This window comes from Oryza sativa, chromosome 7, assembly GCF_034140825.1.
Source record: "Oryza sativa Japonica Group chromosome 7, ASM3414082v1".
NCBI classification, from domain to species: domain Eukaryota; kingdom Viridiplantae; phylum Streptophyta; class Magnoliopsida; order Poales; family Poaceae; genus Oryza; species Oryza sativa.
In genome coordinates this window covers 13,253,123-13,275,301 of record NC_089041.1, presented here as the reverse complement: position 1 = coordinate 13,275,301, position 22,179 = coordinate 13,253,123, and the positions used below count along the sequence as shown (strand labels likewise).

At 44.9% G+C, this 22,179-nt stretch overlaps 1 protein-coding gene and 1 non-coding gene across 2 annotated transcripts; one reads left to right on the top strand and one right to left on the bottom strand.

The window, feature by feature from the left end:
• The first annotated feature begins 2,068 nt into the window (after nt 1-2,068).
• LOC4343022 (uncharacterized) lies at nt 2,069-3,043 on the top strand. The gene is made up of 3 exons (XR_010742495.1): nt 2,069-2,627; nt 2,713-2,823; nt 2,914-3,043. It is a non-coding gene; the product is annotated as an uncharacterized protein (transcript).
• A 13,468-nt stretch (nt 3,044-16,511) lies between these two features.
• On the bottom strand, nt 16,512-21,622 carry LOC4343020 (uncharacterized). Its single transcript, XM_015789514.3, has 2 exons — nt 20,939-21,622; nt 16,512-16,991 (listed from the first exon to the last, which is right to left on the bottom strand). The coding sequence occupies exons 1-2, from the start codon at nt 21,526-21,528 to the stop codon at nt 16,892-16,894; spliced, it is 690 nt and encodes a 229-aa protein (XP_015645000.1). The 5' UTR covers nt 21,529-21,622; the 3' UTR covers nt 16,512-16,891.
• Nucleotides 21,623-22,179: the final 557 nt, after the last annotated feature.

The window sequence follows — 22,179 nt, the reverse complement described above, 5'->3', positions numbered from 1 at the left end:
ACCGAGCGACTCGTTTGAGCTAGAACTAGCGCAATTGCAGTATGAAAGACCTGAGGATGACCCGGATTATATTCCTATCGAGCAGGCGGTAATAACTGAATCCTGTCGAAATATATATTTGGAATTAAACTTTCCCCGATGTAGCGGTCTAATGACTTAACCGTGCAGATGGCAACCCGTCGTCGGTCAAAACTAAGTGCCGTCAGGGTTGAACCTGATTCAGACACAACGACCTCGGGACCACCGCGAACGGACACGACGATGAGTGGGGGAGCTTGTCCAAAGAAAAAGCGTGGCGAGAAGGGCAGGAACCTCATGCCGAAGGAGACGTACTACATTGCTGCTCTCGATGTTGACGGCAAACCCGTCGAGCCGCAACATGTAAGGGTGAAGTTTAGCACCGCATGCGGCGCGCTGGCAAGGCTTCATGGGCCTCTCAACGTGGACGAATGGAAGCATGTTAGCATTCACATCAAGAACTTAATGTGGGAAGGTCTGCAGGAGCACCGTATTTATCCGCCTGAGTCGGAGGCACTTGGCCGGAAATTTGCACTGCAAACAATTGCCCATCGGTGGCGACAATGGAAGTCGGACATGAACACCAATTATGTTCAGAAGAATAAGACTCCATTTGAAGAATGGGGCACCATTTCAGCAGTGAGTGGGACAAGTTCGTGGCCAAGATGACGACGCTTCAAGCTCTAGAAAGGAGGAAGAAGATGTCGGACCTGGCGAAGAAGAACATATATCCACACAGGTTAGGGTCAAGTGGATGCGCCGGTCACGAGAAGAAATGGCGAACTACGGAGGAAAAGTTTGCGGCCGAAGGCAAACCTTTGATTGTGCAGCCCCTAGATAAGCGAACTAGAAATTGGGTGTGGGCAAGAACTTCGAGATGCTGTTGGACTGTCCAGACATCCAGAACGTGACCACGTCTCTCCAACAGATCGTCCAGAAGGAGAAGACCGGTGAGTTTGTCCCTCGACGGCAGCATGATGAGCTGACCGAAGCTTTGAGAACTACAGAACACTCCGGTAGGTTAGAGGACAGTCGTGCATGACGAATTGGAAGGTAGGGTTTCCACAGGAAGCCCAAAGTTACAAGAAGCGCGATGCCTACAAGGCCAAGATGCGCCAGGAAATCACAAATCAAGTCACACAACAAGTCACCCAACAGTTCTACAGTCTTGCCGCACAACATCCTCAAGCCTTCCCTGACCTGGTTCCTCATGGTTTGCAGTCGACACAGATCCTAAGCTCAGTCGGGTCGGTAGAAAATACAACCTACCCAGTAGATAGTATAACTGGTCCGACACCGTGCAGCTTTGTCGTTCCGATAGGGAGAGCGGGAAAAACGAAGGAGGTTGCGTCTGGATTGGCGATACCGGGGAGACAGTTCCATAACAGCCTAATTCCGGCGGACTACGTAAGTGTTCAGGTCGCACTTGTTCATGGCGACCAGATGTCGTTGGAGCTTGACATCCCAACACCAGAGGGGATTGAACTTCTCAGGGATGCGGTTAACCAGTTCATACTCTGGCATCGTCGTGACATCATCCTCACTGGACAGTTCATGTCGATGACACCAGCTCCATCGGTGCCAAATACGTCTGCACCTCCTGCACCGCCGTCCCCTCCGATCTGCACTACCCCACCCGGATCTCCACTCCCACAGATATCACCACTTAGAGGTCCTTCTCCACCTCCACAACAAGTAGCACCTAACTCCCCAACTACCCTACCTCGGTAGCCGTCTCCTGCTCCTCAGTCCTATCTTGCTCCACCCCTTGACGAACATGTGCCACCTCCACAGCCAGATACATCAAAGGAGCAGCCAAAAACCTGTGAAGCCCGCAAGCTCATACCCGTTATGGTATCCACATACAACAAGGAGAAAATGGCAGAGTGTGAGACGCGGATGGTTTTGCAATCTTTCAAGGGTCGAGGGGGTCCGCTAAAGCCAGTTGGACCTGATCAGTATTCGGACGCACAGAAGAGCGTTGTAGGTCTTGCTGACAAAATGCAATCTTGGACCTCCAATGAAGTGCCTAAGGAGTATGAATATGGCAAGCCGTTTTTGCCGTTCAACTTGATGTGTGAACTCCCATGGCCAATGAGGTTGATGCATGAGTGGTACTTGAGGGCAAGTGAGTTAGGTCTCGGGATGATTACTGTGCATGTCCCGGAAGGCGCTTTCAAGGATGGACCTAACGCAAACTTCGCCTTTAGTTTCAAGGACCTCCACGCACTCTTTAAGATGGATAAAATGGATATCAATCTCGTCGGTGCGTGGTGCCTATAAGCATTCCATGTACTTCGTTATTCCAATGTGTGCCAATATAATTGTTAGTTATTCTAACTTCCAAATTTCCTCATGTCACAATGGGTAGACGCTCAAAGAACGGGGACCTTAATCGGTTACGTAAATCCAACGATGGTTTGCGAGACGGCCCACACTGTGCGGATATCGGAGGATAGTGCGGTACTAAAGAATAAGACACCTCAGGAGAAAAAAGATTACATCGAGCGTATGCGTAAGAGAAAGATGGCTGAGGTGGGAAATTACTTGGCCACCTCATTTCTCGCACACTCCGACAAACGAGTCATCATGGTCCCCTACCACTTTGGGTAAGCAACTTTGACATATTTCCGTTCACATATTAATAACAGCGCAAGAAAATGTCTTATGTAATTTCATAATCCGTGTTCACAGCGAACACTACATACTATTCCTCGTCTATCCAACGGACCAAACCGTTGTAGTTCTTGATCCGGCGGACTATGACAAGGACGCGTACATGGAGTTCCTATGCTTGCTGAACTTGTAAGTTCGAAACAATTTCCGTAAAGATTCCAACTTTCCGTAAAGATCATTAAAGTAGATTTATCATAATTAATTAATTTATTTTTGTAGAGCACACGGCCGTTATAAGAAACGTGGCGGGTACGTTAAGAATCCAAGTAGAGAGAAACTGTACATAAGGGGACACTGGCCGGTATGTCAGCATTTATTCAGTACGTACATCACGATTGTCACTTCTTACTTCTGACGTGTCCACTTGTGTATGCAGTGTTATAAGCAACCTAGCTTTACGAACCTATGCGATTATTACGTGTGCGAGATGCTCAGGGTCAATGGGAGATACAATTGAGTTTACAGATGTAAGTCATTAAACTCTCCTTAGATATTGCAAATAGTTCATTAAACCTGACTGTAACACAAATCATTTGTCTTTTAATTTCGTAGCTCCCGAGTATCCCTTATAGTGCAAGCCGGTTCGATCAGAAAACACTTATCAACTTGTGCGTGGACTTGTGCCGGTTCATTCGCCGCGACATCTGCAATCATTTAGGAGAGTTCCATGATCCTCATAGCGAACTTGCTACGGACCCCAAATTCAAGAATCTAAGAGAGTGGGAGAGGCAACATGCTATGGACTAAATGGATGTATTTGTCGTGGGGGATGCTTGTAATAAACACTATACTTTTTATGTAATATGATTTAATTTGATGTTTCGGCTAATTTTCGGCTAATTTTCTATCTATTGTCTCGTGAGGTCAAATTATACAAACCGCACGGGATAATAGGTTATCCCAGATGGCTAGCACGTGCTAGCCGTGGGGGGTAACATATTATCCCGTGCGGGCCACTTAATTTGACCGCACGGGAAAATAGATTATCCCATGCGGTTGGCCTTATTGCACAGGGGATAATCGATTATCCCGTGCGGTCGGCCCGCCCGCACGCGAAAATAAAGATTTTCCCAGACGATGAGCTGCAGGCGGGCCGGGCGACCACAGGGGATAATCTATCCAACCGCCCGGAATAATGGGTATTGTCGTAGTGTCCGGTGTACCATCTAGTATATGTAATCTTTTGTCTAACAAGACTCTAGCTGGATGATTTCTAAAAGTAAAGAGAAAATTCGATCCATAGCACAGGAAAGAAAGCGGTACCAAAAAATAGCACAAAAAAAATTCCACTTTCGATCCATAGCATAGGCCACTAATTTTTCTTCGCCCCGTAGCACTTTCATCGTATTTGGAAGTAACGGCGTTAGATCGGAGTGGAGAAAATTTTCGTCGGACTCATTTGCCCTTTGTTCCCCCACGTTCCCACCACGTCTCATCTTCTGCTCCTTCGTGGATGGCGGTGCGGTGGCCATCAGCGTGCCGGGCAACCGCCTCGTCTCCCTGCCACCGCCGAGCGAGCTGCGACGTGCACTCTTCAACAACGTGGACGCGTGGCTCGCCGTTGCCGCCGAGTCGAAGACCTTGGCATTGTGGTGCTCGTCGAGGAGGATGTTCTCCGGCTTGATGTTGCAGTGGACGATGCAGTCGCGACACTTCTCGTGGAGGTAGGTGATGCCACGGGCGGTGCCGACAGTGACGGCAAACCGCGTCGGCTACGACATCTTGCAGCCCGGCGCGTCGGTGAAGAGGAAGGCATCGAGGGAGCCGTTCTTCATGAACTCGTAGGTGAGCAGGCGGTGGCGTCCCTCGGAGCAGAAGCTGATGAGGCGGACGAGGTTGAGGTGGTGCGTGCTGCTGATGGTGGCCACCTCCATCCTGAACTGCTTCTCCCCCTCTCGATCCCCTCCAGCTGCTTCACCGCCACCACCGTCCGGTTCGCCATCACGCCGTGGTACACGGCGCCGTACTTCGGGCTGTGCCGGCACAACACACACCACAACGCTCACTCGCACAGCACCAGCCCGGACACCACGCCGAGCATCACCCACCTGCGGACGCCAGACACCCTGCTCTACAGCGAGCCGCCGCCGCCGAGGGGCAGGTTGGGTATCCCCGGGAAGCAGACCTTGATGAACGACGTGCTGGGCAGCGCCACGGACCGGTACCCGCTGACGAAGTTGGACACCTTGAGGAAGCAGAGGCTCGAGCCGCCGTAGAGCGCCATGGAGGCGACGCATGAGCTGCCGGAGAGGCAGTTGAGGCGGCAAGCGGTGATGCCGACGAAGAACTGCTCTGTCGTGATCTCCAGCAGTAGGTGAGGAACTGCGTGTTGTCAAGCTGGAGCATGGTGGAGTTGCCTGGGCAGTTCTGGAGCTCGATCTTGCGCCGGCATCACCCTCATCGCTGCGTCGACACCTCGACACCCTCGTCGCCGCGTCGTTGTTTGGCGACGGCGCCTCTATGTCTTCCTCCTCTCCGTTGCAAATGGTGGGCGGCGCTAGCGTAGTTCAGCTCAGCGGGGTGGCTGGGGACGGGGATGGCGGCAGCGTGGCTGGGGACGGGGATGGCGGCAGCATGGCTGGGGACGGGGAAGGTGGCGCGGCGGCTGGGGACGGGGACGGCGGTGGCGTGGCTTGGGGACGGGGATCGTCGCCGCATCACTGTTTGGCGACGGCTCCGGCGCCGTCGTTGTGGGCACGACCCGATAGAACGAGATGACGGAGATTATGGCGAGGAAGACGAAGGGCAAATGGGTCTAACAAAATTTTTCTACACTTCAATCTAACGCTGGTAACTCCAAACCTGACGGAAGTGCTATGGGGCGAAGAAAAACCGGTGCCTGTGCTTCTGATCGAAAGCGAAAAATTCTTGTGCTATTTTTTGGTACCGCTTTTTTCCTGTGCTATGGATCGAATTTTCTCAAAAGTAAATGTCGACCTTGTGCATAAGGCTTTTACCTAGCCTGCCTTTCTAGACTATATATGAGGATTCACCTTTTTTCTCATTGAACATTTATTGATTGTAATCCCATCTATTTGTCGGACATAACGTTTGTAATTTGAGGTTTCATGAAACAATCATGTGTCTCAAATGTAATTGTAATCATTATTAATTATTATTGTGATTTAGGCCCCAATTGGAACTGTTGAATATAGTTCGATCGCCCGGCCTGGCTGAATGGCAGATTATTTCATTCATGCTTCTAAACATACCTTTTTTAAAAAACAAACATTCAACTGACTCCCGTAGACCACATTAGTAAACTATTTGTTATTTTTTAAAAAAAAATCAATTTACCGCACCAATCAAATAGACCATCCATTTCGTTTTATCCCGGTTTCATCACTTTGCAACCATCCTTAAGTTGTATTCGTTACCTATGGTTGAAAACAAATCCATACAGCGCAAAAAACAGAATGACCTATTAGAGCATAATTAATTAAGAATTAGCTAAAAATACTATAAAAATTGGATAATATGTTCTTTTTAAATAAACTTTTCTATAGGAACTTTTTTATAAGGTGCACTTTAAAAAATATGCGCGTTAAAAATGATGAAGTGAAGTTGGGAATGTGTCTTAAGCTAGGGTTAGAGTAAGGCTAATAATACAGCCGATTTGTTGGCTATAAAGTTCTTTGCAGACTTTTCTTAACCCACACATATAATAGATTAATAGTTAGCTATTTACAATTAATACAGAGTCTACTTGTCTCTCATATAATTTTTTGGTTCTTATGCCCAAGTCGACTGTAAGTTTACAGCCCGCTTTTTCTCTCTCCTCGTATTTCCTCCACCTCAGTATTTAGCCGACTTACAGCCTCCTATTATACTTGCTCTTAGGGTATAGAGTATCATTTCGAGCAAGCTTTCGCTTTTTCTCCCGGCTGTCTACAACTTGACATCAATTGCATGGTATGAGCAATGAGTTACAGCTAGTGTGAACATGTTTCCCATATTGTAACGTATGGCCACTCGGCGGCTAGTAATCTTAAAAAAAAAAGGAGAGCTGACATCAATTGCATGGTATGAGCAATGAGTTACAGCTAGTGTGAACATGTTTCCCATATTGTAACGTATGGCCACTCGGCGGCTAGTAATCTTAAAAAAAAAAGGAGAGCTGATGATAAACGTAATGATAGGCGTAGGACGCCATCCTCCCCTGCCGGGGGACTCCAGTCCACAGTCCGCGAGGAATTCCTCCAATCTCCAATCTTTTTGCGGCTTCCATCCCCTGCCGGGAGCAGAGGCGCATCGGCTAGCTAGAGCTTTCGCTTGTCCATCTTGCCGTCCGTTTCCTGAGCTGTACACGAGGACGTTGCTGTGCTGCATGCGTACGTCAGTCGATCGGTCAGTTCGTCCAGCTCTCGCTCTCGCATCCATCCGTCCGCCGTTCGTGTCGCCTGTCATCTCGTTCCAACCGACCATGAGCGACCGGATAAACCCAACCTGATCATTCTTCCCCCCCGGGAATGATTGCACCGTGCCGTGCTGTCCCAAAATATCTCCCGCAGAAATGTTGCAAGATTTTGTTTTTCAGCTGGTGTAATTTGCTCGCGTTTCTTATGTAACCTGTAACAATGGTGGAATAATTCGATCAGGAGTAACTGAGAGGAAAAAAAATTGATCATTTCGCCTCTCTGTTCAGAGCAGAGTACCATCCCGAAGCATCATACAGCATGATATTCGTTCGGTAATGACGCCGCTAATGATCAACGTAACTCAAAACAGCGACTTGGTTGCTTTTGGCAAATAGTGCCGGTGCAGTCCCCCTCCTTTTTAAATATTGCCCATCATGTAAGATTGTACTTGTCAAAAACCAAATCCTTTCTGCTCAACCACAGAGCCCAACATATTGCAGAGGCTCCCACAAGTACAAGCTTACTCCTTTTCTTATCCACCCCAAAAACCAACCATCAAAAAGAATATTGTATTGCTCTCCATATAAAGTTTGCATAATGGCAATCCATGTTGAATATTCTCATTTTACATAAAAAAAACAACATCTTAAACTACTATTCCAATTCCGTCTTACTAAATTGTCTTTGGTTAACACAACCTCTTTAAGTAAGTACCACATATATATACAGGTAATTTTCAGGGCAACATATTGGCTTCGGTGTTGGGCTCAGCTACAAAGGTGTGATGAAGATGGCGAGTTTATGAAGGTTGCATGCCGTAGGCTTGAGACGACAGTTATGCAACTTTTTGTCAATTATGGTTGGAGATTTACAAATAGACTTCAATAACGTGTTCTCCTTATCTTAGATGGGTTATTTTTTATTTTAAGTGCGTGTTCTCAATGTTTTGTTGAACTACACTTTTTTTAGTGTAACTTTGTAATAATTGGCTGTAGCTCGTTTTGAGTAAAGGCTGGGATATTCTATTCCATTATCTTAAAAAAATTGTAAGATTGTACTGAATTTCTACATTTGCTAAGATGAGTTTTCGAGCAATTGGAATCCTTCTTCTTACTTCTCTATTTTTCAATTATGGGTTTGTTCCACTTTTGCGACTATACCATGTACGATGCACCTAGGACAAAACGCAGATATGAAACCTGCTGTCCGCGAGTGTGTGCCTTGGCCGCCAGCGCCACTAGATAGCGCGGTACGGCCCGCGCGGGCTAAACGGCCGCCATGCAGACAGACCAGCGCCGCCGCCGCCGCAACGTGTGTACGCGCCGCAACGTAGAGTACGTACGTACGACGTACATGGGCCTCCACTTCACGGTCACGAGGAGGCGCTGCATGGAGCGCACGTGCGTCCCCACTTCACCGTCATGTTGCCGGGCCGGTGCATGCACGCGCGGGCCCTATAAATTCTGCTGCCCCCACAGGCCACAGCCCGTTCGTTGTAGGGTCGGGAATCCAACAGGCCGCGCGCCGCCGCCGTCGCCAATTCGTCATGGCGGCGCGCGCGGTGGATGCGAGCTGAGCCGACTTGTTGCGGGTGCAGCGTCATCAAGATTCACGTGTGCCGCACGGCACACGTATCGGTTTTCAAGTGTAGTCATCGTGCGTGAATCTTGATGATGCTGCACCAGCAAAGAGCCGGCCGTATATATATTGTTCTATTAGTATTGTTTCAGGAAGCATATGTGTGCATGGTTGTCTACGTGCAGGCAGGCAGGCAGGCAGGATTAGCTTTTTGGCCAGGTACAGTATACATTCAACTCTCCAGGGTTTCTTTAAAAGTACGAAATTCTTTTTGACAGGTTTTATATTCCTTGTTCTTATAATTAATAGCATTGCTGTCATCTGTTCTCTTATTTATTATATCTGTCTTTGTTTAAAAAAAAGCACTCCTCATTTAAAAATATAAGCATTTCTAGCTAGATAACTGTATATTCAAATTTATAAGTTATTAAAGTTATATATTTGAAAACCGAGGTAGTATGTTCTTAATTTTATAATGGCAACGTTGTCATATCGTTCTTATAATGCATATCTCCAGTTTTTTTATGATCTAATTAATTATTAACTAGTGTTACCAATTTTCATGCATGTTCATCGTGGAGATTCGAAGGGAACCATTTTTGGACGTACTTGTATAGGGATGTCATGTGAAAGCGGCAGTCCATCCCATACTGATGAGTGATGACACCACACACTCCCCAAAACGAAAATGCATTATCTACGGTCCGTGCTACTTGTGGCGACGACATTCGGGCAAGATCAGTGGCAGCTAGCTAAATATTTAAATAGTAGACTATCCGAGACACTGGCTTTGCTGTCTGTCCGACGGCCAATCGGTCTGGGTACGAGCTCAGTTCACAATATATACAGAGGATGGACCAAACAGCAAGGGTGTGTTTAGCTCACGCTAAAATTAAAAGTTTGGTTGAAATTGGAGCGATGTGACAGAAAAATTAAAAGTTTATGTGAGTAGAAAAGTTTTGATGTGATGGAAAAATTGGAAGTTTGAAGAAAAAGTTGGGAACTAAACCAGGCCTAAACTCGGCCTAATTGGGAGGTAGAATTTGTTAACAACGGTTGTGTTTAGTTACACGCTAAAATTGAAAGTTTGACTAAAATTAAAAGTTTGAAGAAAAAAATTGGAAGTTTATGTGTGTAGAAAAGTTTTGATGTGATGGAAAAGTTGGAAGTTTGAAAAAAAAAAGTTATAACTAAACCAGGCCAACGTCAAGTGTAATATTTGGAAACTGGAACGTAATGAACTACATCAAGCTGTGGCAGTGCAAGTATACATAAAGTTAATAAAAGTTGTGTAAATTAAAGAATCAGGACTCGATTGGAGCTTAAACATGCACGCATAAAGTAGTAGCAAATAATATAGTAAATGTCCTTTTGGCTTCACTCGTCTTAGATAATAATAACGACATTGACTGAAATGTGACATGACCATTTTTATATGGTTTATTTTCTAAACTATGTATACTACTTATACATATGCTTTTACACCACACTATCTAAAATAGCGATGCTTGTTATATATTTATACTCCCTCCATCCCTATTTTGCTTCTGATGTTCGACCACTCGTCTTATTAAAAAAATTGTACAAATATAAAAAACAAAAAGTTGTGTTTAAAATACTTTGGATAATAAAGTAAGACACAAATAAAATAAATAATAATTCTAAAAAATTTTGAATAAGACAAATGGTTAAACAGTACAAATAAGATGTCAAAATCTCTTATATTAGAGGACGGAGGGAGTACAATGTTAAGCGCTGCAGCCTGCAGGAACTGTGAGGCAAGCAAAATATATATATAAAAAAAAGCAGTGGGCCGGCTGCAGGAACAGTGAAGAAGCAAAAAAAAAAAACACAGTGGGCTGGCTGCAGCCGGCTGCTGCACCTGCGTGCCGAACAGGTCCATATGTTGTTGAATTTATAAGCACAAAATAATTTAATTTATTCCATAACTAACATAATCGTATCATACAATCTACACATGTAAACCAGACATTATAGCATGAACAGATCGAATATGCGAAACATATTGAAGGCGTACCAAGGGATTTGCAAAACCGGCTGCTCAGCGGGAAGGACTCGTGGTACCGTGCGTTAACGATGGTGCGCAACCCGTGAGCGAAGAGGAAGAGGAGCCGTTGTGGATGAACAAGGAGCGGTCGTGTAAAGCACTTCCCAAAAACATTATTGCTGCCTTCTCCCGGTGTAGGACATCGAAGGCGAAGGTTCCGGAGACCTGCTCTCCCGATCGCAGTACAGAGGAGGAGGCAAACCCTAGATTGATTTCGCATATGTTGCATGGAGGCGGCGGCTCAACTTGAGCGGGATGGAGTAGACTACAAGTGACGGTGCAGTACAGAGGAGGAGGCAAACCCTAGATTGATTTCACGTGTGTTGCGTGGAGGCGGCGGCTCAACTTATATAGAGATATCAGGACGCATGCACAATCTCCACTCCACGTAACCGTACTACCGCGTAACATATCCGGACTCCACGTCGTTTCACGTACCGGAATATTCGGAGTGTTTCCGAAAAACAAATCCGAATTTCCAGGCCAGGCGAGCGAGCACGTACGTGTGTTCCATCTATTCTCTCCACTTCACATGCCTCAAGTGGCTAGGAAAGCATCTTCCCTTATAAGGAGGTCTCCCTCTCCTAGAATAGGCAAGGTGGCACTAAATTCCTCATGCATGCCATCCCATGATGTGGGCTTTTATGATTTTCCAAAGAATTAATCTTGAATGGGTTAAGGCTCATCTATTAATTCAAATAATCCCCCACCAAATCTCAAAATCCCACTGAGATTTGCCTTTTCTCAATGTACTGTTTATATACCAGCGGTTTGATGGAGACCAATTAAGGCTGAATATCCACCTAGAATTCTAAGCTACACTTATTTACAACTTGAACAATGGACTATGCCTTGAATTGCAAGTCTTTTGCAAGCAAGTTTCACTTAGAGTCTTATGTGGTACTACCGTACTAGACCGTCAGTAGACTATCCCTCGTGTGGAGCGTATAAGTCATACTCCTTGCTCTCTTAGTAAGCTTCCTAGAAAATTCATCCAAAATCTCCATAGACTACGACCACTCCAGCTCACAAAGGTGCGTTCTTTCAAGAATGGTCTGCAGGATAGCATCTTCGCTAATTAAAGAACTTATTAAGACATAACCAACATGCCTTGCAGCTCATGAGAGTACATGCAACTTCAGTTAGAGATGGTTTAGATTGGTACTCCCCTCAAGTTAAATAATAGCTTGTTCGTCCCAGGGTCTAATTCACGGGATCTCCAATCACATAATTATGTTACCGTCATAGTAGAACTCACATGGGTCTCAAACCCATCTCCTTCGATGCATTGTCTATCATATTTCGTCATAGTCCCTTCGTGAAGGGATCTGCCAGGTTTGGATGTAATTCAATGTTATAACCCCAAAGTTTCTCAAATTCCTGAATGACTTCAATCGTCATTTCACATGTCTAAACGATTTCATGTTATCCTTAGAACTATTCACTTTGAAAATTACCATTTGATTGTCACAATTCATAAGAATAGCCGGCCCCGGTATTTCAACCACAAGCATATCCATCAATAGATCACGCAGCCATTCTACCTCAACAGCAGCAGTATCTAGTGCCGTCAGCTCTGCTTCGATGGTTGACCTCGTCAAAATAGTCTGCTTACAAGACCTCCATGTAATAGCAGCACCACCTAGTGTGAAAACATATCCACTAATAGCTTTGATCTCATCCACATCAGAGAACCAATTAGAACTGCTATATCCCTCCAGTACCGCGGGATACCCAGTATAGTGAAGCTCCAAGTCCATAGTACCTTTTAAATGGTGCATCACTCGCTCAAGAGCACGCCAGTGATCATCTCCCGGGTTAGAGGTAAACCAGCTCAACTTGCTCATAGCAAAGAAGATGTCACAGCCCAGAAATTCATAAGTAATTTCCAAACTAATTTGTGCATTAAATCCTCGTCTAGAAATCAGCTAAGGTACATAAACTGACAATTTATACAAATTCATCAAAATAAGCAAAGCGATAAATACTTACATAAGAGGCACTTAGTTCTCACCACCAAGAAAACTGCAGCGGAAAATAAAATCTAGCGAAGCTCCAACTCCACTCCCACAGGCAGCTCAACTGGGATCTAAACCAAAGGTCTTCTCCTTCTAGATCCTTTTTCTTCAACTGAGATTTGGTGTTTATTGCAAGGTGAGTACATGGAATACTCCGCAAGCCACACAGCAAATATGCAAGTGCATAGGGATCGATACCAAAGAATGGCATGATGTAGGACTCATTTGCAAAAGCATCATTTAGCAAAGAGTTCAAAATTTGTAAAATAGTAGAGTAATTAATTATCAATATTAATCCAATGCTATACAACATACCTGCTGCATAGGCCCTGCCAAACCTGAACAACCAACCCCGGTCGTACAGATCAAACCTCCAAATCAGGAATTAGCCATTCCAAACCAGAAGTTAAACTAATTATCATCAATTATCACATTATTATTATTAACGAGTAGTGTGAGACTAATCAAAACATTATTAGACTCACTCATAACCGCGAGCACGGCTATTCGAATAATTTTACTCTAGCCAGAGATGTACCACTGTACGCACAAGACACGATTTCACACATGTTGTCATGCCCCGAAGTACCACCACAGCACTACAAAGAGGGAAATCGTGACATTACCCTTCACATAACACAATTCATAACAGTGCACCGTTCCTGGATCATAATCACCCCCTCAAGAGCCAGAGGTATGGACTCCCCAGCGAGCCTACGGACTTATCGCCGCTTTACAGTCTGGTGTCTCGCAATGAAACACACTGTACAAAAGGTAAAGTCGTTGCCCATACTGGCTTGTGGTTGACACGGTTAATGTTTCACAACAGTAGCTCGCGAACCGGTCCTTAATTGTCATGAGCACAACCATCAAAATCATGTGCTCACAACTCTCCATTAATCAACTTTTAGTTTATAATTAATTATCATAACACGTTGACCATCGTGAGCTACCATTAAATATAACCATAAGTGATAGTGAAGTATAAATTATCCCATTAATGAGCTAATGTTTCTAAGCATAACTAAGTAATTACATCTAATATCTAGTTGAACCAATATATAAGTCTAACTAGTCAAATTATAACCCAAGTTATCTAGGAAAAAAGAGAAAGCTATAGATAAAGGGAGGGAGTGCATTGGACTTATCAAATAAAAAAAAGCACCTACCTTATGCTTATTTTCCTTTGGAACAAAGATGTACCAATATCATTTCATACAATTTTACAAATCTTGTTACTTGTCATGGGCTTTGGGCCAGGCGTCCTAGGCTCATTGGATAGGATTAGGGTTTGTTAGGATTAGATAAGGTTTCTTAGGATTAGATTAAGTAGTCCTCCATCTATATAAGGAGGGATCCTATCCCAGGTCAGTTAGGCATTAGATTAAGATTTATCTTAGTGCCCATCGGCCTGCCTTCTCAGTGCGACGGAGAGCGTCGCGTCGTTTAGGTTCAGGACCATTCCTCGTTATTTCATCTACTATAATCCAATCTATCCCTATTCTTCCCGATTCTTCTTCATATAATTCTTGCTCGTGACAACTTGGTATCAGAGCTTCGGTTCCGTGCCCATGGGTGCCGAGATCGCGGCGGTTCCCAACATCAGCGAAGGTCTTGCCAAGATCTCGACGAAGATGATGGACTTGGCGGCACAACTCCAGGCTTTGGCGGCTCCATCAGCCGAGCAGGCCATGTCTCTCGGAGCTGCTGAACGATCCGACCGGCAGGCCATGACGTTCCTGCTACCACGGCAGCACGAATTCAAGCAGCGGTTGCGAGGCGCCAACTCGAGGAGGAGGATGAGTTGCCTGCCACAGCCAAAGGCGGCCATCCCTCGCGGTCGTCTGCCAGGAGTTATGCCACTCATCTCGGCGGAAACAAGACTTGGTGGCGTGGTGCTGGGGATGGCATCAACGGCGCCACTTCTGCCCAAGCCGCCGTCGACCACCACGGCGAAACGACATCCTTCACCGTGCCTACAGGCACCACAACCGGTTGGGTTGTCACCGGTAACAGCTGTCAGATGGAGTCTTCCTCCTTCGCTCTTGGCGGCGCTTCAACAGTCCGAGCCATTGGAGACCACCCGGGAGAAGCTCAGGGCGACCGACGACACACCGTCAAGGGCAGCGGTGCCTACTTTTGTGACGCCAACCCTTGAAACAAGAAGGCGGGATCAAGGTCGTTGGAGAGCATGCCTAGCCGGAACTCGACCTCGCTGTTCGGCCTGGCAATGCCGCCGTGGTTATTGGCGTTCTCAACGGAGGCAGAGGAGACGACTGCGAGTTCCACTTCCATGGCGGCGTAGCACGGTACGGGCATCCGTGCGATTTCCGGGCGATGCGATCATGCGAATCGGTTTCCACAGTGGGAGGCGCAAATTCCGGCGACGGTTGGAGCAGAGCCATGGGAAGCGGAGCGGCTTCTTCGGGCGCCAGGTTTGGCACGATCTGCTGGCGAACCGTGCCCTTCGCGCGGATGGCCCCGCTCGTGCACTCGATTGGCTCCCGCGGAGGCGTGGGGACGGCGCAGATCGCTCCGAGTCCGAGCGCTGGCTCGAGAAGCTCGCGATTCGATCGCAGTTGGCTGCATCGCTGCTGTCGGCGTGGCCACGTGAAGAAAAGGATAGGGTTTCTGTCTTCTTCCAGTTGGGCTGGCTGGTCTGGTCTGGTTGGTTTCCACGTTGGCCCATGAATCATAGATGGTTCTTCCTCATGTTTTGGGCCATGAACCATGCAAGTAAACTGCTGCTTCTCCCTTTGCTGTTGGTCTGGGCACGTGGGTTTTGGTGAGAGGCATGCTGCTGTGCTTGGCCACGGCTTGAGCCTAACTGTCCGTTCAAGGCTTCTAGACGGCGTTCTCCTGTCCATGTACATGATGACAGCAGTACTAGTTCTTTAGGGCTCTTTACAAGCTGAGATGTAAAAGGCTTGAGAGTCTTCGTTTAGGTTATGGTACTTCGTTTGAGTCCAGCAGGGTGAGCTGCAGCTTGAGGACGAGCTGCTCAAAAAGGGGGGTGTAATGTCATGGGCTTTGGACCGGGCGTCCTAGACTCATTGGATAGGATTAGGGTTTGTTAGGATTAGATAAGGTTTGTTAGGATTAGATTAAGTAGTCCTCCATCTATATAAGGAGGGATTCTATCACAGGTCAGTTAGGCATTAGATCAAGATTTATCTTAGTGCCCATCGACCTGCCTTCTCAGTGCGACGGAGAGCGTCGCGCCGTTTAGGTTCAGGACCGTTCCTTGTTATTTCATCTACTATAATCCAATCTATCCCCATTCATCCCGATTCTTCTCCACAAATCCTTGCTCTTGACATTCCTCCAATCCAAAGAATCATATAGGAATAAAATCCTAAGGAATTCAATCCCCTATGAAAATCCTCCAATCCAAAGGTGCACTTAACAGTTTATTAAGAAGGATTTGGAAGTTAGGTGTTGAATATTCTCACCACTACTTCTTGTTTATGATCAGATTCAGTCAAACTTTTCAGAGTTGATATGGAGAAAAACGATATTAAATTCTGCATATTTCTACACTACAAATTACTGAAGTTATCCGATTAAAATAAGCGGAACGGATCGATAACTACTAAACAAAACATTGTGCCAAACCTTCTAGTATTCAAATTTTGTTGGGCATTTCCTTTGGACATCAATCCATCTAAAACATAAACAGGCGGACTATGCGAGTGGAACATGTGGTTTTCAACCAAATGGATTCACATGAACAACTTCAAAGAATGCAGCTTTTCTTTCTATAGTGACAATTGAAATGCAAAAACAACTGATACATGAGCCTCAGAAACAGCATATGATACCAATCCACGGGAATAACAGGTATATGTAATTGACAAGAACAAAAAAAAAATGAGGAGGCATCAGTTGTACATACTCAGTTGTGATTGATGACAAATAGACATCTCAAAAGAAATCTAAGGACATCAGTAACAGGTTGGCACAAACTTGACTACCATTCACCTTCCTGGCCTCATGTGTCAGAAAACCAAGCCTGAGATATCAAAGTAACCAAAGCCATACATATGCCAAAATATTGCTCTTTATTCTGTGAATGAAAAACAAGACTGATCTGGCATTGTGATTCATGGATCTACCGCTCGCGTCCTGCTCTGTGGCACAGTGCACTCATGATCGCAATGCAGCGACTCAAGGTTCTAAGCTTCCACCTTCTTCTTTGGTTGCCGATGCACGGATCCCTTCCATGACTTCTGCTTCAGGACTATGCCCTTCTTCTTGGGGGCATACTGCTGTTTCCTGATAAAAAATATATCAGCGTGAGATTGAACCACAACATATAAGCAATTCACATCCATCCTTCATGATTCAAGGAACTTACATATTACAATTCAACCAAGTTATGTCCCATATTTCTATTTATTAAAATTACTTTGATTGCACCCATTTCGTAGATAAAACAGGAAAAAAATTCCCACACTTCATCTCTAGCAGACTGAAGCAGAGCTACTGATTTACTTCTGAATTGCTGGCTTCTGGTTTTGGGTCTACAATTAAAAAACCTTATGGTTGCAATGAAATCAATTCATGAGTCTATTATATGTTGCTAAAATTAACCATGATTTGCTATCCCACTCCTGACTTGCCAGGCACGCGCACTCTTCTCCCATTCTTCAATAAACAACACCTTCCCCTCCCAGAATCTGCAGCTCCGCCCGATGCCCACTCCCCCCTCCCCTACCAGCTCTCCAGCAAAAGCGCCAGTGAGAGCCAATGTTGCACTCCTGACCTCCATGCGCACTGGCATGGGCCTGATGCTGCGCTCCCATCCTCCACACACTCCCCCTCCCCCTTTAGGCCTCCATGACAGAGGAGACTGCCGTGTTTCCATGGTAAAGTTCCTTCGTCTGTGAGGGTTAGATGGCATCTATTGTCTTCTATGAATTATGATGGATATCACCTCCATTGCCCTGCGTGCTCAATTAGCTGTCATCTTTCTAACCTACATGCTCACATGGGTATCATCACATATCCTTTAGCCGATGCACTTGTGTCCTCTCCAGTCAGAACTGAGACACATCTTCAGCACAGTGCGTTCTAACAATTTTTGGTGTGTCAGCATGATGTCAGTGCTTTAGGTAAAATTCAGTGATGGCTTTCTTGATGCTTCTGAGAATCATGCTGCAAACATTATGTGGACTGGTATTGGTTGCTCTTCTATTCACAGATGATTGTATGAAGCTTAAGCAAGACATAGTTGCCCTTTCTAAAAAAGGAGGAGCAAGTATGAAACAAACTTCAGCCTTGGATACAGAATACTGATCAAGATGCACCTTTCCAATGGGAATTCTCTAAAAATCTATGAGAACCCTAATGCATTGGTAGGCTGGTTAAAATTGCCACTACACCTTCCTGTACATTAGTGTTTATTTCTTCAATTTCTCATAGCAATATGACATACTAATAAGTTGACAACTTTGCATGGTTCTAGCTTTTAATAATTTGAAGCATTTTTTGGTTTGACCATATGATCGAGGTAGGTAACAAATGGTTTGGAACCAAAACGTACATCTGTTGTCGTTTGATATCGGAGGCAATGGTTTACATTAATCTATATTGAGAGATGATTTCACCTCTTCATCCAACTCATATTATTGTGTCCTTTTATAGCCGCAAATTTGGGTTGGTCAATAGTAGGCTTACTGGATGTGATCTTGGAAAGAGCAATGGCAGCCGATGGGAAGGCTGGGTGGTGGTATGTAACAAAAAGGAAGAGAACTTATACCTGAGCTACTTAGCATACCTCTACAGATAAAAAAGAAATACATCACAGAGCAACGTGGTTGTGTAAATTATCTTGTGATTGTGGGATTGCTCATATATTCCTTTTTAGTTGAGGACTTGAGGTCCAAATTACCAGGCTCTTGAATTCTGGGATTGCTCATGTTCCTTTGCCATATAGGTGTTTTATGGAATTCTGCTCAATTAATCAGTTCTCTATCTGAACTGCGTGCAATCAAGTAAATAGCAATGAAGAATTGTTTTCACCCCCATTGTGTTCTTTTTTCTTCAAACTTTCCTATCAAAAGGTGAATATATTGCAGATCAATAAAACCACTGGTCATTTCACTGCATTAGGGCTAAGCGCTGGTCGTCATAGGTGATATATGAAGGAGGGGTCATTTTTGTACAATCATGGCATGAAGTTCAGAACTCTTTCAGTTACTGTACTGCAGCTGCAATCTAACTTGGTAAGCTAATTATAACATATATAATACTACCTGAAACCGTGACATCAAAAAGCAACTACTTCCTCCGTTTCATATTGTAAGACTTTCTAGCATTGCCCACATTCACATAGATGTTAATGAATCTAGACACATATTAACATCTATGTGAATATGGGCAATGCTAGAAAGTCTTACAATATGAAACAGAGGGAGTATTGAATAACAATAATAGTTTTATTTTTATTCCAGAGATATCATACTGAATTATTTTTTATTTATTTTGTATTTTTCATGTATCAACAATCTTATAGAGATGTTTTTATGCTTTTGATAGCATTTGGCAATTCCAAAAATCCCATGTCAGACTTTTTTTGCAAGTTCAAAAAATGATTCATGATCATTCTTCACATTCAGTCGGTGAACTGATAATCAATTGTTCTTTCATGGATTATTAAAACACTTAACTAATGGTAGACTGATTCCCTTTTGTACAATTTGCTGTGCAAATAATTGTTGAATTACCGAGTTGCTCCTATGACTTTTTCACTGTGCCAAAAATGATTTTGTGAGCACCTGCGGGTGCTGGTCCTCTTGAAGATGGCAACGCTATTTGTCGATCTGGCCAAATTCAAGGTGGGTCTAACTGAATGCAGACCATACTATCTCTAAAAGTGCCTTTGAGCCTATAGTAAGCCAACTTATAATAACTTATATTAAATTTGGAATGACAGTGTTTTCTTTTTGTGGGTTTATTGGCCCGAGTGAAATCTAGCCAGATCAAGGCCATGTGTGATTTTGGTTTCTAAATAAAAGTAATGGTTATGAACGGTATGGTTTTCCCTTTCTTCTCAGGATTGAATCTTTGAAATATGCATGAATGGTTAGCTTTGAATGAACATTTGTACTGCTGTATTATACTATTAACAAGTGCAACTTTTCAATAATGTGACTTGGGATTTAGAAATTAAGGATTAAAAGTTTGCACAGAAAAGGCATAGAGAAGATATTGGTAGCATTTAGCTAACTCCAATAGAGGGATGGTTGTGCAACCTATAAGAGAGTAGTTAAAGGAAAATTGGAAATTATGTGTATAACTCTGCTGCTTTTCGATGTCATCGATACATCAGAAAGTAAGAAAGATGACCAATGGTTGAGATGATGAACAGTCATTCTGTGCATGGTTTCAAATAATCAATTATTTTCAAGTTATACAAATTTTAATTTGCAATGCTTTTAAATCCTCTTTTAGAGGAACCTTGAAGCAGCAATGAGGTGACATGCAAAATGCATTTTGCACCAGAACACCTTGAACTAAAACGGGATAAATTTCTGATGGTAACACTAATAGGATGTTAATTTATATATTTCTCAAGATACTGTATAGTAAGAGCAAGTCTCCACATTTCAGAAAATTGTGCTTTCCTTGCAACAAACGGCACTTGGCTAGTGTACATCTAAAATATCATTTCTAGATCACCATCTGTATCGCTCGTTTAGTATGATTACAACAATATGCAATTTCCCCCAGCAACAAACACAAAAATTTGGCACTGATACTACTATATCATCCTGGTTTCTTCTACTGTTCTACTCCTAGGATTCAAGAAAGCCAAAAGACCGTTCTTTAGCAGTAACACAGAAACTAATCAATTCCACATGAACAAAACAATAGTAACTTGCTAAGATTTGGACCATATTATCACGGTTTCTTCTACTGTTCTACTCCAAGGCTTCAAGAAAGCCAAAAGACCGTTCTTTAGCAGTAACACAGATTAGAAACTAATCAATTCCACATGAACAAAAAAATAACTAACTTGCTAAGAGTTGGACCGCATCATCCTGGTTTCTTCTACTATTCTACTCAGGCTTCAACAAAGCCAAAAGACCGTTCTTGAACATTAATAAAGGTTAGAAACTGTAGTACTAATCAATTCCACATGAACAAAACTACAATTAATTTGCTAAGAGTTGAAACATCAGTTAATCAAGAAAGGTAGATTGAACCGAACGCCTCACCTAGCAGGTTTCTTCTCGGTAGCAAGACGCGTCCCGCTCCATGGGAACTTCCCCACTTCCTCTCCGGCTCTGTCTTTCACCTTGGTACCTCCATTCCTCTTCTTCCCCAGCCTCCCGGGGTTGCCGTACACCACCTTGCCGCGGCCGGCCCTGGAGAAGCCCACCTTCTCATCCTCCATCCAGTGCTTCCCCTTGCCCTCCCCTTCCACCTCGGCGCCCTCCACCGCCTTCCTCCTGGCGGCGGCGGCGCTGGCCTTGCGCTCCCTCTCGCCGAGGACAAGCCCAATGGGGAAGAGGTCGGGGGAGACGGGGAGCGGGGCGCGGAGGGTGACGTAGGCCTTCTTGTAGTCGGGCTTGGCGGCGAGGAAGGGGCCCCGGCGCAGCTTCTTGCCCTCCATGTTGAGGGTGCGGACCTCGGCGACGGAGAAGCCGTACATGGACTCGAGGCAGCGGCGGATGTCGACCTTGGAGGCGGAGGGGACGGTCTTGACGGCGAACTCCTGGACGGAGGAGAGCGGCGCGGGAGGGAGCATGAGCTTGAGGGGGAGGTTGGCGAAGTGGATCACGCGGCGACCCAGCCGGCTCCCCATGGCTGGCTGGCTGGCGACGGCGGCGGGAGGTTGGGTGTGGCGGCTGTGGCCGTGGGTGGCCAGCGGCGGGAGGCGTAGGGTTTTAGGATCCGGCGGGTCCGCTGTCTAGTTGCGGTGTGACTTTAGCCCATATCCACCGTCCGGCTCATCCGACGGAGGACGTTTGGCTGTGTGTTGTTTCGAACGATGTTTCATGCGTCGTGCAAAAAAATGTTTCATCGATAAAAATAAGGTACATAAACTTGCTCGGCGAGTGTAAATAGGTATAACAACTTGTAAATTGCTCGTTTTAATACAATAGCTTGTCTAGTTTATACGAACCTAGTACAAAACAACACACATGCAAAATTGATCTAATGTGTAGTACTAAATAATCATAGTGAGACATATCCACGCTAGCAGTTGTTTGTACTTGTGCAGACCTGAGCACACTAGCTTAATTTTAAACATATCAGTCAACAACGATACTATATTACAATCTCTTGTAGGCTGCATGCACTACTGTAGGATCAAGATGTCGACTAGAGGGGGGTGAATAGGGGATTTAAAACTAAATGACACCTAATCAAAACTAACTTAAGTTGCTAGGCTTAGTGAGGGTCAACTCTAACTAAGCAACTAAGTTATGTTTTGCAAACCTAGGGTGATAGT

Coding starts and splice junctions, on each gene's coding strand:
- LOC4343020 (XM_015789514.3), bottom strand. CDS start 21,528: ATGGGGAGCCGGCTGGGTCGCCGCGTGATCCACTTCGCCAACCTCCCC. Junction 16,992..20,938: donor ACCGAGAAGAAACCTGCTAG/GTGAGGCGTTCG, acceptor ATTTTTTATCAG/GAAACAGCAGTATGCCCCCA.